Genomic DNA, 14839 nt, shown 5'->3' with positions numbered 1-14839 from the left:
GACGTGGATTCAATTCTATAAAAAAAATGGCAAAGAGACGACCTTGTGCATACACGGTCTTGCCAAGGAGTAGTATGGATTCTAAACGCAACCCACTATTTCCGTTTAAGCTTCCCTTTTCATCCGATGGCGGTGACAATGAACCTATATCAAATCACCGTCGCAGCACCACCAGTCTTCATCCCCCCCACCACCGTCTACTCCCTCATCAGTCACAAATCCCTAATCGGCCACCTAAAATCCTGCATCCCGCCGCTCTCGGCCGCCATCCAATCCCCCCTCCGCCATGCCCACCAAATCACCCCCGATTCATCCTTCATCCTCATGCCCTCCTCCCCGCTCCTCCCTTAAATCGGCACCAAGCTCGTCACTCACAACCCCAACAACTCCTCCCAAAACTTGCCCAGAGTCCACGCAATTTTCGTCCTCTTCCACTCCCTCACCGGCCAGCCGCTCGCCTCCATGGACGCCACCGCCCTCACCCTCTGCTGCACCGCCTGCATCTCCGCCCTCGCCTCGTCATATCTATCGAGAGAGGACGCCGAGATTCTCGTCATGGTCGGCGCCGGAACCCTAGCTCCGCACCTAATCAAGGCTCATTTAACCGTCCGATCCAAGTTGAAGAGAGTGATCGTGTGGAATCGAAGCGCTGAAAAGGCGAGAGATCTGGTGGATCGGTTGAAGGAGGAGCGCGACTCGGAAGGGGTGTGTTTCGAGGCGAGTGAGTGTCTATCTGCGGCGCTGGCGGTGGGCGATGTGATAAGCTGCGCGACGAATGCGGAGGTGGCGCTGGTGAAGGGGGCGGAGATGAAGGCCGGGGCGCATCTGGACCTGGTGGGGTCGTTCAAGCCGGAGATGAGGGAGTGCGACGAGGAGGCGGTGAGGAGGGGGAGAGTGTTCGTGGATAATGAGATGGCGGCGGTGGAGGCAGGGGAATTGGTTATGATGAAGGATGAGATTGTGGGGGGATTGGTGGAGCTGATCAAGGGGGAGAAAGTGGGACGGATGAGTGAGGATGAGATTACTGTGTTTAAATCCGTTGGGTCTGCTGTTGTGGATTTGCTAAGTGCGCAGATGGTTTATGAAAATTATTTGGCTAGTTCAAGGCAGAGTAGCAATTGATGTTTTATTGAGCTTCAAATGTAATGTACTGTAATACTACTGTGAAATAAGGCTGAGATTATGCTGTACTTTATTTATTTATTTATATACACGCATCACTTTGTCGATTAAATGTTCTTGTTTTGATTGTTTTTATTTATATGGCCATCGACTTCGAATGTCGATCATGATCTATTATGTAAATAACCATGCAGTTAATGGCTTAGAGCCTTAGACCTATTATCGATATTTAAAATTTTGATCAGGTAGCTACTTCAAGATGTCAGAGTATTAAAGTAATATCGTTACATATTTGGTTGATAAAACTGAATAACCGATATAAGAAAAGTGAGGTGGTTAGTGGCCCAAGTAGCAATTGAATTGGACTTTCCTTAATATTATAGCCTAACAGCCTATTCTAATTGTTCAACTGAAACCCATATGCTGTGAGCCCATCGAGCCCAATTTCTATAACTAGAGATTATATTTTCTTCGTCAATGGTTTAACCTGACTGACTGAGCGAGCATCGATCGATTCAATCAAGTAATCAAAGCCAGGGAAAAAAGGAAGCGCCGCAAAAATGTTTCTTCGGCGGGTAGCCCGGCCGCTGATGATGATGATGAAAGTGAAGGAGACGACGAAGATTGTCGGCCTCGAGTCGTCCCAAACGCGCGTGAGGTGCTGATCGGGCTCTACTCCAAAACCCTAGAGGAGATCAAGGCGGTGCCGGAAGATGAGGCGTACCGCAAGGCCGTCGAGACCTTCACACGCCACCGACTCAAGGTATGTAAGTAGGAGGAAGATTGGGAAACCATCGAGAACAAGCTCGTCTGTGGACAGGTGGTGGAGCTGATTGAAGAAGCTCAATACGAACTCACGCTTATTGGTCGCATGATTGGTGAGATTCGGAAATTTATCTTTGGATCAGTTTGAGGAATTTCCTTTTCCAGCGGCCTTGACAGTTCACACTTTTTTCAATTGGGGTGATTGTATTTTTATTTGTTTGGAACTGACGAAAAATTGTTTGCTACATTTTGGATCATACTTTCCTGCACACGGGAAATTGGAAAGAAATAGCAAATCAGTACAAAACCTAATTCATTCACATTTATGTTCAGGTTAAAATTGAGTATAGATCTGAACCATTTTTGTCGATTTGCCAAGTATTAGAACTATTTGTGTGCATACTATTCTGTATCCGATCATTGTATTTGACTTAATTCAACAAATGAATGTTTATTCCTTGACAAAGGGTGAGATGCTTGGAAATTCATTAATTGCAGGATTGTAAGTTTGTATTTCACCCGAGTTAACGAAAATTTGAGTGCTTTTTATTTTATGTAATTTTGTTAGATTTTTTATTCTGTTGGACCGAATAGGCATAGATCTCAAATGCACGATTTATGTCACCATATGGTCCTCTGAATTGTCAATGATTATAAGCAAAGAATTAAAAAAGGAAATGCGAATGTACATAAATAAGTTGAGCAAATTTACAGAAATGGTGTAAACATTCATCTCTTGACACTTTCGAAAACTATACTAGAGTAGTTATATACTCCGTAAATTAGAATGTACTACTCCCTCCGTTCCACAAAAGATGTCTCACTTTCCTTTTTAATTTGTCCCACAAACGATGTCACATTTCCCTTTTTGGAAAAAGTTCTCTCTCACATTAATATAAAAATTATATTTTCTCTCTCCATTTAACACACAAAACAAAACCTCCTAAAATCCCGTGACGTCCCACAAGTGTGACATCTTTTGTGGGACGGAGGGAGTAGTATTTTCTGCCTATGTAAACTGCTATAATCTCCGGCATATCTGATGTGACGTCCAAACAAATGATCCTGCTTTAGTTGTTTGCAAGGTCATCAAACCTCACAAAGGGATTTTTGTGTGTTAAAACATATTTCAATAAGTAGTTCACGTGGTGTTTAGTCAATATGTGAACCTTGAATAGCTACAAATCCTCCGCTCTATAAATCATAACCCTAGATTGACCTTCTTTAGTTGCTTTACACATAATATTTTTTTTCAGTATATTGTTTGTTTGTTCTCATATTTGTTTTTATCAAGTACTTTCATTGTAATTTTGAAATCACTCTTTTGTCTAAATGAAGAGGTTTTAGGTTAGGTCATGTATGAAGGTTGTTCACGCACATCAGAAGAATTAGAGTTCTAGAACTGGAGAATGGTTTTTCTGATGGTTGGTCTGATTTTAAGGATAATGTGTTGAGGATATAAGTGTATATGGAGAAGTTTTAAGGAGAATATATTTTGAGGGTACGAGGCACAATATTTTCCATAAATATCAAATTAATTCAAAGTAGTGAGTTTTAACTTTTAAGTGATATTTTTTATTTTCACACAAAGATATACTAAGGATTTGAAGTTTTGAATCGCAATGAGCAAGCAGTTCTTGCACAAACAATTTATTCATTCTATGTTGACCGACTCAATAACTTTTCAAGCGAATCAATTCTTCTATTGGCTGCAGAGTGGAACCCATGGGATGTTCCTGAAGATTACGAATGTGAAGTCATCGAGAATGATGCCCCAATTCCGAAGCATGTCCCCTTGCATTGACCTGGCCCCCTCCCTAGGAGTTCTACAAGACTATGGCAGCTATTGACACTGGATCTTTGAAGGATGTTCTTCCAAGCTCTAAAGAGGAAAACCCAGCATTTTCATCGGGCAAAACACCAGCAAAGTAGTTTGCTTTGGTGCTTGATTGGTTATTTGTCAAGCACCTTCAAATGTAAATTTAGTATGAAGTGTGATATTTAACCGCAATATATTGATGTGGATTCAATTCTATAAAAAAAATGGCAAAGAGACGACCTTGTGCACATACGGTCTTGCCAAGGAGTAGTATGGATTCTAAACGCAACCCACTATTTCCGTTTAAGCTTCCCTTTTCATCCGATGGAGGACTCCGAATGCGCACTCCACATCTTTCCGAGTCGCCTCTTGCTTGTTTGCAAACAACTTCCTCCTATCCGTGTTATCGGACAAGTGATGGTCTTCACGAACACGGGCCATCGAGGGTATATCCCGTCTGTCAGATAGTACCCCATACTATACTGACAGTGGTTGGCGTGAACTCTACGTTCGGCGCTCACCCGACACACAAGTCGTTAAACAATGGAGACTCGTTCAACACATTAAGGTCGTTGTTCGACCCAGCGACACCAAAGTAGGCATGACAGATCCACAACCGTTGGTCGGCAACAGCCTCCAACACAATCGTTGGATGTGTGCCCTTGTGTCCGCTAGTGTATGCTCCTTTCCAAGCCATTGGACAATTATTCCACTATCAGTGCATAAAGTCGATGCTGCCCAGCATCCTCGGGAAGCCGTGGATCTCCCCGTGCATGCGCACCAATCTATAAACATCGTCGGTCGTTGGCTTTCTCAAGTATGTGTCCTTGAATGCTTCGGCCACTGCCCGACAGAATCTTGCTAGGCAATCACGTCCAGTTTGCTTGCTCACATGGATGTACTCACCAAACATATATGCAGTTGTTCCGTAAGCTAGTTGGCGTAGGGCGGACGTGCATTTCTATAAAGTCGATATACTTTGCCGGCCCACAGCATCGGTGGTTAGGCAGAAATACGAGTCACGAGCTATAATTGCGTTGACAATGCGCAGGAACAAAGGTCTCCGCATCCGAAACCCGACGACGGAACATCTGATATCTCCATCAAGGATCTACAGAGAAAAAATCTGTGAAAAGCCGCAAACCAGCTTGTTCACGGTCTCATATACATCCGAGTACGTGGTACTCGAACGTGTTGCTCGTTCCACGCTTGAATAGCAGCTTAATAGCGTTCCACCTCGTTGTTGATCTCTTATTGGATTGCAGACATCGCCGCCTCTAACATTCGGGCCATTTGAGCTTCGATTGCTCGTTGACCTTCACGGCGAGGAGGCATTTTTCGAATTTTATAGTGTGAGAGGGAGAGAAATCAAGTTGAATAAAAATGAAAATGGATGGAGTGGTATTTATAGATAAATTTTTGAATTAAAAAAAAAATTGAAGTTGAGTCCCGGTCTAGCCCGAACCCCAGATAACGCCGAGTCGGGCCGTATCGCGGCACGTCCCATGCCGTGTAACGCCGAGCCAGGCCGAACCGGACCCCGGGAACGGCCCAGGGACGCAACTGTGTCACAAGGACCAGCCCAGGCCGTGCCTCTCCTCCATTTAACCCCGTCCCCGGGCCAATACTCGCGATTTGCGGCCCGGCCTACCGCGTTGGGGATGCTCTAAGGATTATGTTATGAAGAGAGAACAACCTATGGTCACATTTGATAATACATTTGATGATATTCATATCAAAATTAAAATTTATTATGCTTCAGGGGTTTTTGTGGGTGACAATCATTTGAAGGAGGTCCTCCATGATTATATTTCATAACTCAAATTACATGATATGTTTTATCCTGTTGAAGCATTCGAAGATGGCGGGATCTTACTCGCTTTGCAGCTGTCTGCTCGACTATTTTATTTCTCGAACGAGACTAAAGCTATTCGAGAGATCAAGAAAGAGAGTAACTATACTGATTCAAACTTAATTCTTCATAGTCCGTATTGTTTCACTCAAATCCTTAGTGATGGAAAATACGAGGGTTGAGTCGTTTTAATTATGGTTTTATTATGATTATATTAGCTTGATTGATATTTATGTTGTTTATTTTCGTAAGTCTAATATTTATATCTTTGCTTTGTAATAGATTACCTATTATTATATTATATGATGTGTTAATCGTTTATAAATCCCAAAGAGAAGTAGAAATTGAGATGAAATCTACTTATTATTTCAACCCAATTTTATTTAGTGAGCCCAAAGCAAAAATTAGAAGGAGGCCCAAAGCTATCATCTCCCTTCACTATTTTTCCCCAAATCAAAAAAAATCCCCAAATTGTTTCTCAGCGAGCATCGATCGATCTGACCTAGCAATCAAAGCCAGGGGAATAGAGGCGAAAATGTTTCTCCGGCGGGTAGCCCGGCCGCTGATGATGATGGCGAAAGTGAAGGAGACGACAGGGATCGTCGGCCTCGACGTCGTCCCGAACGCGCGTGAGGTGCTCATCGGCCTCTACTCCAAAACCCTAGAGGAGATCAAGGCGGTGCCGGAAGATGAGGGCTACCGCAAGGCCGTCGAGACCTTCACGCGCCACCGCCTCAAGGTGTGTCAGGAGGAGGAGGATTGGGAAACCATCGAGAACAAGCTCGGCTGTGGACAGGTGGAGGAGCTCATTGAAGAAGCTCAGGACGAGCTCACGCTCATTGGTCGCATGATTGGTGAGAATCGCAAATTCATTTGCATCAATTTGAAGAATTTGACGAAAAATTGTTTGCTGCATTTTCAATCTAACTTTCCTGCACACTGAAATTGGAAAGAAATAGCAAATCAGTACAAAACCTAATTCCAAGCTAGAATTCTGTTTAGATCTGAACCATTTTTGTCGATTTGTCAAGTATAGGAACAATCAGTGTGCATACTATTCTGCATCCAAGCATTGTCCTAGACTTAATTCAACATTTATTCAACAAATTTAGGGGTGAAGAAAGGGTGAGATGGTTGGAAATTGCAGATAAATAAGCATGTACGTTTTTGTTTTGCAAGTTACATAATAGGCATATTTTCAATCAATTGTAAGACTTTTTAGAGAGATGACAATTATTGTTTTAAATGAGCATAGGAGAAGATTTTTGTTGGAGCAATTAATTTCAATGCTCATCTTCTTCGAAATGGTATTAGATGCGCACCTTATATCACCATTTCGTCTCCTGAATTATCAATGATTACAAGCAAAGGATTTCTAAGGGAAATGTGAATGTACACTAGAGTAGTTATATAAAAAATTATGAATGTAGAGAATATTTTCTGCCCATGTAAGCTGCTATGATCCCTAGCATATCTGACGTGACGTCCAGTCGTCCACACAAGTGATACTGGGCTACTGATTTAGTTGTTTGCAAAGGGTTTTTGTGTGTGAAACATATATCAATAAGTAGTTCACCTGCTATTTAGTCAATGCTTGAACCTTGAATAGCTATGAATCCTCCACTCTATATATCACCTTTAGTTGCTTCACACTTAATATTTGTTTCAGTTTATTGTTTTTGTGTTCTCATATCTGTTTTTATCAAGCATTGTGATTTGAAGTCACTCTTTTGTTTGAATGGAGGAGTTTTAGGTTATGGCATGTACGAAGGTTTTTTGAATAATTGGTTTGATTTTAAGAGTAATGTATGAGGATAGAAGTATATAACGAGAACGTTTAAGGGGAATATCTTTTGAGTGTATGGTAGACAACATTTTACCATGTATGTTAAATTAAGTCTAAATAATTTTTTCATTCTATGTTGACTGATTCAGTAACTTTTCAAGTTAACAAATTGTTTTATTGGGTGCAGAGTGGAACCCATGGGATGTACCTGAAGATTATGAATGTGAAGTCATAGAGAATGATGCTCCAGTTCCGAAGCATGTCCCCTTGCATCGACCTGGCCCTCTTCCCGAGGAGTTTTACAAGACGCTGGCAGCTATTGACACTGGGTCTTTGAAGGATGTTCTTCCAGGCTCTAAAGAGGAAACCCCAGCAGTTTCATCGGGTGAAACACCAGCAAAGTAGTTTGCTTTGGTGCTTGATTGGTTATTTGTCAAGCACCTTCAACTGCTAGAGGTTGATTTAAGCTCTCTCATGACATTTCGTTTTCCATCTTGATATTGTTGTGATCGTGTTGACGAAAGCTCCATTTTATTTAGTTAATAAACTAGATGGGCTTCTCCATCAAACTCATTTGTCATGTCTCTCTTATAAGCAACTGATACAGGATCCTTGTATTTTGTCAAGATGCAGTGATTTTAAGTAAAAATTAGATGATGGTTGCTTGCTTTCTTTCTTTGGTTTGTTAATCTGGCTAAAATAAGTTTTAAAACATGGACAACATTATTCTTTATTGCTGAAATGTAGACATGGCAAGAATACTGGGAGTCATTACATTAGTGTTGCCATGAACTTGTAAGAACCTGGCTCCTGCTAAACTCATGTCGTACACTGAAATCATGCATCAACACGTTCCTTGAAATAACTGGCTGGCGTACCTCCATGAAAGCTCACTCAGCTTCAAGCACACACCATAATAGTACCAATGGAATTCATGAATAACAAAGAACATGTAATTAAAAAAAAATCAACTTTTAGCAAATTTAAACAAGACAATCTTAGTACTACTACATGTGTCAGTGTGTGGTAAAATATGCACTCTCAAAAAAATCTAGGTAGTTTGAAAATGATGTGACATGATTATGTTAAAATTTCAATTGGATTTACTATATACACTACCTATTCCTCTTCCAAAAGATAATTACTTCCTACTCACAAATAAAGCGCATATTAAATAAAAATTATTTCAGAAGTATAGTTAATTTTAGACCATAATATTCCTTTACCTTCCTATTATCTTAAAATTTTCAATATATAAGTAAGGAGTAGGTATAAACAATGAATCATTAACCATAGATTTGATTAACAGTGCATCTAAATCTTCAGTCTCCACTTCAATTTCAAGTCTTCACCTTTCCTTCTTATTCCCTCGCTGTGATCGAGTTCTCGAATCGGAGCATCAATGGCCAAAGAAGCGTTCATTGATGATCATTTTGAGCTGGCCGTTGACCTTTACTCTTCATCGACTGTGCTCAGGCTAATATCAAACTCCAGAACTTCACCGGTAAGCTTGTAATGCTGACGCAAACAAAGCAAGCATATCTAAAATTCTTAGTAACAATGTAACATATGGCCATGCATGGCATTATTTTTTGTGTTTTATTCACAATAAACTGTGAAATGCTGTCAAGTTTTACTAACTAAAAATAATGCTGGATTGCTTGGAATAATAGGCAAAATGCCTTAATTATTTGACATTGCTTCTTGATTATTCTCTGTTGGATTAAACATTATACTTTTTAAAATATACAGTATGACTGCAACATTTAGTTTCTTACGACATATTTTGTGTCTGGTTTTCTGATTCAGAATTTTTTTTATTAAATTTCTAGAATGTTTGGCGATTAAATTTGGGTGCATATCATGTTCGTATAACTATTTGCATGTGCCTTAAATATAGTTATGCAATATGGTGTTGTGATTGAATGGTTCTTTATGTGCCATGTATGTAAAATGCATCGTTTTTTCGTAGACTTTGATTTTGTTCTTCATGTAGATGTAATTTTCTTTTCATTTCAGAGGAAGCTCAAGAACTGCCTACACAACTGGCTGGAAAACCTTCAACAGGTCAGTATGAGTGGTAGATTTGTTGCTGATTTGATGAAGCTCATTTGAATTGGTTAATTTCTTTGCGCGATAAAAATATATATGAAATTATGAATCATTTGTCTGTTAGATTCCTTGACAGCCATCAGATGCGTTAGTCATATTCATTGCAGAGCTTCTATGATTTATTAGTGTATCTTGGATCAAAATCTCCTGTTCGTGGTGTTTGATTGCTAATAAATTCTTCTAATTACAACTTTCATCAATCATAATTTTTTTCTTTCTATATTACTCAGGGGTGCAAATTCTTTTAGTCTGATTCTTTTCTATACTTAGGTCAATACATAATGCTTTTCTGAGCCCTCTTTCTTACTTCAATTCTATGATTATCTCTCAATGAAAAGCATAAAGTTATTGAAATTTTCTACTTTCTATGTGTGCTCCGTTAATGCTACTATTCTGTGTTAAAATCACCATACCCTTTGATAAACAGATAGTTCCTTCAAAGACTAAATATGAAGTCATGTCTACGAAAATTGAATTTAGGAGGGACGTTGCTGTAGTCCAGAAAGTGATTCCAAATCGAGCCAATTTCTTCATTACACGATACTGGCATGATATACACTGACTTTTTTGGTATAACAGGCAATGTAGATTCGAAGCCAAGTGCTCCTGATGGCATGGAGCTGAAGAAATATTTTTGATTATTTGTCCAAGTTGCATTTGTTGTGAAGTAGTCCTTATATTATTCCTTATTAGTGAGCTTAGTAATTCCTCCAATAGTGCAAGAGAATTAACATCATTATAGGAAATTAATGTCGACATTCCAACCCCATGTGGATCCATAATAATCGTAAGCATATATATGTGATAAAAGTGGAAAATTCTACTTATTTCATTTGGTTGAGTTTGGGTCATTAATACTAAGGAAGAACACATGTAACAATTCATCATAGCCTTTAATTATTCATAGGATTCACTATATCATTTTTCTTTATATTAATTTTTTAAGAGTATCAGCAGTGGCTAGGCTTTTTTTTATTCCTGGTTGTTTGGTGATCACGTATGGAATGCATTGCGCAAGCATTGGTGTTGGCGTGTTGCATGTAAAAGAATACTATAACATCAAGTGAAATTTTCACCCTAGAAAAAAATACTCCCTCCGTCCCATTAAATATGCAACATTTGATTTTCGGCACGGGATTTTATGTAGTGTTGTTTTGTGAGTTAGTGAAGAGAGAGTAAAGTAAGAGAGAAGAAAAAGTAGAGAGAGTATTGTTACCATTTTTAGAAACGTTTCATTTTTAATGGGACATACCAAAAAGGAAAACGTTTCATTTCTAATGGGACAGAGGGAGTATATGACTCACTGGTTTCAAGATTATCTTTTTACTACATTTTAAGTCTCTCGTGATTACGAGGTCAATCCTATTGTAAGAGCATCTAGCCAATCCATTGGAGCAGGCGAGCGGGCGACCGGCGAAATTTTCGGCGTGGGCTAGCCGAACGCGCGTCGCTAGACGAAGTGCTGGCCGCCATTGTGGCGGCCCGATCGGCCAGCGACGATTTTTTTTTTTTTTTTTTTTTTTTTTTTTTTAAACCTATATAAACGCGATTTTAGTTTCATTTTCATTTGCACCACTTGTTTTAACGAGTTTTCTCTCTCTCTAACTTTCCGTACAAGAGCATCATCGAGCGATGGATCACAACAACGAGTCCGGTCCGGCGACGAGTGGATCTCGAACTCCACGGGCCGTGGGATGCGGATGGGGCGGATGGGCGGGCGAGATGGACCCGGGGGTTTAACGTCCCTTGGAATCGGGTGATGGGGATGATGGCCGGAGCGCCAGGGGGTGGGAACATCTTTCGTGGGGTATGCCGGGCGGCGGCGGCGGCCGGGCCGGCGGGTGGTATGCACCGAGATGCGGCAACGAGATGATGGGTATGCATCCGGGATGCGGGGGTCACCGGAGGAACACGGTCTATCGTCCCTCTCTGGATTTTTGACGGCTTCGTCACACACGTCGACCCCAGAGTGGAGACGCAGTTCACTGGCGATGACCTTTTGTCATTCCATGACATGAGGATCGATCTCGGCGATCCGGACACTCCCGTTCCGGGGCGGGCCGCGGCGAAGAAGAAGACGAGGGGAAGGCCAGGGCGGTCGGCGAGTCGTCGCAGTCCGTTGGTGACGACACCCCGGCCGGAGGAAGTGGACGGAGGATGAGTACGCCGGGGTGGCCAAGGGGTGGTTGGAGGTGTGCGACGATCCTGGTTGCGAACAACCGGCGGGTCGTCAACATGTGGGCGAAGATTAGAGGCGCCTACGGGAGGCAGCGCCCGCACGCGAAGGACTTGGCGGGGAGGAGGTCCGGAAGGGTGGGAGCGCATCGGGGCCGCGGTCGGCCGCTTTTTCGGCGTTGTGCGCCAACGCCCTCCGTCGACTCGGTGGGTGGGCGGGAGAATGAGGAGGACGCCCGGAGGATAGCGAGTGCCGGAGTTCCCCTTGGCGGGGAAGTACAAGGATTTCCACTTACAGGAATGCTTTGAGTTGCTTTGAAGAGTCAGAAGTTCCGTGCGGGGTGCGACGCCGGGTGGCCGAAGAAGCAGAGGTCTGAACTATGCGACCGGCGACTACAACGGCAGCGAGCGGCGGATCCCACGACCTCCCCCGGATGCTGAGGAGTTTCCATCCCCTCCTTCATTTGCTGGTCGCCCTCGCCCGGTTGGATAGAAGCGGGAGCAACGGGCTGCGAGGGGAGGATCCCCCCTATCGCCCCATGAGGTCCAGGCGGCCCTCCCACCCCCCCCACTCGAGTACACTATCTATTCGCGTAACAAAACGCGGGAGCGAGATGTACAAGGTCTTCCAAGATTGGAAGAACGCCACTGACCCCATGGAGAAGATGTTTCTTCACTTGATGCTCAAGAGCATGCGGGTTGATTTGGATACCGCGAGGGCACAGATGGGGGATTCCGACGTGGGGTCAGATACCCCGGGTGGCGGCAGCGGCGACGGCGACGAGGAGTAGAGAGTGGCGGGGCTCGTGTGTGGAAGCCCTTTTTTAAAAAAAAATCATGTATTTTTTTTATAAATTTTTGTACTTTTTTTTAATGAAATGAATTAATTTTCCCGTATATGTGTCGTAAATTTAATCCGTAATTTAATCGCAATTTTAATTCCATAAATATAGTATATTTTGAATTATTTTTATTGCGGCTGGCCTATGGCTGACCTAAATCTGATGTGGCGGGTGGATTTTTAGTGTTGCTGACGTGGCGAGTGGCTGGCCTATGACTGTCCTATGGCTGGCCTATTTGCATTGGAGATGCTCTAACAAAATAACCCTAAGGCATATTCTCAACGAAGACTAATTAAGCACAAACGTTATGCATGTGTTTAACCAATCGCAATTGAAAAATAAAGTGGTACAAAAATAGAGGAAATTGAAATTTTCATTCAACAACGTAACTGAAGAGCGCAAGAACATCCCAATTAATTCCACAACTATAAATCTTAGGCAAGAAATGAAACCATTCAGCATAGTCCATATTACAAGACCTCAATAACAAGAATAAAATTACATTTTAAATTAATTAAACTAATAGAGCAACTAGTGGAGAAATTGACTATAAAAAGTGAAAAATGATATTGTGAATTTGTGATACATTTTTGTTTTGGATGGAGGGAGGGTATATGTATGATGTATCTTCCTTACCAAAAATATATTACTAGAATCAAAAGACTGAAACCCCAAATACATTGGTTATACAGTAGTGGAGTATATTTTTTCACGACGTACGTACGCCCTAATTAATGTGGCGAAACTTGGAGGAAATTTCCTCTGTTTTTTATTTTTCTTATACGAGTAATAACACAAATTAATGTGGCTAGTAGTAATTTAGCCCATCATTTCTTATTAAATACTGCAGCATTTAAATTTTAAATCATGAGTTCATTGACGATTTTGAAAATGTGCTAGTTGATAGCTTCTTCCCATACAAATCCCAAATAACTTTCGAAGGTGCCATATTATTGATGTACGTAGATATTAAAAATTTAACATTGACAAAAGTACTAGACATAAGAAAACTAATTCTAAGATTTTAATAAAATGCAATGTATAATTTCCCTATATTCGAAAAGGACCTGTGGTCCAAGTATACACAAAATTGGGTGTGTTGCCAGAAAAGTGCTTATGTATTTGGAGGAGTTGGTAGAGCTACAGAAAAGTGCCATCGCAGAGATATATAGATAGTGAGAGAAAAGTGAGTGGACAGGAGAATTTGGAGAAAACTTTTATATACTCATTGAAATTAAAAGATGAGAATTTCCATAACTTAATCTATCAATCCAAAAAAATGTGAATTAACAGTTTTCTGATTTTTTTGGATAAAGTATTCTTGTACTAATAAGTACTATTAGCTCTAGATGTATGGTGATGACATATGGAATGCATTGCGCCAGCATTGGTGATGCATGTAAAAGATTACTATAACATCAAGAGGAATTTTCATCCTAGAAAAAAATGTGAGTCGATTATACTACTCATTGGTTTCAAGATTATCTTTTTTACATTTTAAATTTCTCGTGGTTACGAGGCCAATCCTATTGTAACATAAGAACCCTATGGCATATTCTCAACGAAGACTAAGCGCAAAGTTCATTCATGATATGCATTGAGAGCAATTGATTAAATCTTATATAAACACCAGAATTTGGATTTTTCATTATTCTACTAAAATGATTGAACTAAAACAATGTACTAAACCTTAATCCTAAATACTCCAATTTAGAGCTAAAATTTGGTGGTTCAGATACTAACACTTTATGCGCGTGTAAATAAGAGAGATATAGAAAGGAAATGTAATTAAAGTATTGTTAGTGGAGAATGAGTCTCACCTTATTAGAAAGGAAATGAAAAATTTTAAAGTGTATACTCTTGTGGGATGGAGGAAGTAGTATAAAAATACTCATCTCTAAAATTAAATTAAAATGAAGTATTTGAATATTTAACAAAAACAAAAAAAAAATAATACAAAAGAAAGATGCCTCTCATTATTACCATAGTAACTGTAGTACTTTATTATGCAATTCCAATTTCAAAAAATGCTTAATTTTTTTTATTTCTTCATATATTCAGAGGGGCATGTTAGGGTTCCATCACCCCTTAAAATAACATCATACCATTATTATTAGCCAATCATTTGTACACGTGGATGAATAATAAGCTGCTACGTGGCAAAAAAAAATATCTAAAAAAGACGGCCAGCAATTTGTTGCTCTTTATACAACAATTTTTCTTGTCCAACAATATTCGACACACTATACAGTAATCTATAGATTATTGTGTAGTGTTTGTAATATTGCTGTGTAGCGTTTATAATATTGTTGTATAAGTGGTGCTACAATGTCATTTTAACACAGACAGAACCCAATTTATTGCTC

At 40.5% G+C, this 14839-nt stretch overlaps 1 protein-coding gene and 2 pseudogenes across 1 annotated transcript; all 3 read left to right on the top strand.

Annotated features, from left to right (window-relative positions):
• Window positions 1-126: 126 nt before the first annotated feature.
• Window positions 127-1234, top strand: LOC125196393 (annotated as a pseudogene).
• Window positions 1235-1682: 448 nt separating this feature from the next.
• LOC125192251 lies at window positions 1683-3819 on the top strand (annotated as a pseudogene).
• A 2152-nt stretch (window positions 3820-5971) lies between these two features.
• Window positions 5972-8016, top strand: LOC125191621 (probable NADH dehydrogenase [ubiquinone] 1 alpha subcomplex subunit 5, mitochondrial). The gene is made up of 2 exons (XM_048089014.1): window positions 5972-6412; window positions 7532-8016. Exons 1-2 carry the CDS (start codon window positions 6094-6096, stop codon window positions 7747-7749), a joined length of 537 nt encoding a protein of 178 aa, XP_047944971.1. The 5' UTR covers window positions 5972-6093; the 3' UTR covers window positions 7750-8016.
• Window positions 8017-14839: the final 6823 nt, after the last annotated feature.

Source organism: Salvia hispanica, chromosome 6 (assembly GCF_023119035.1).
Source record: "Salvia hispanica cultivar TCC Black 2014 chromosome 6, UniMelb_Shisp_WGS_1.0, whole genome shotgun sequence".
Lineage (NCBI taxonomy): Eukaryota > Viridiplantae > Streptophyta > Magnoliopsida > Lamiales > Lamiaceae > Salvia > Salvia hispanica.
Note: the sequence above shows the minus strand (reverse complement) of the source record. Positions and strands in the feature narration are given on the sequence as shown.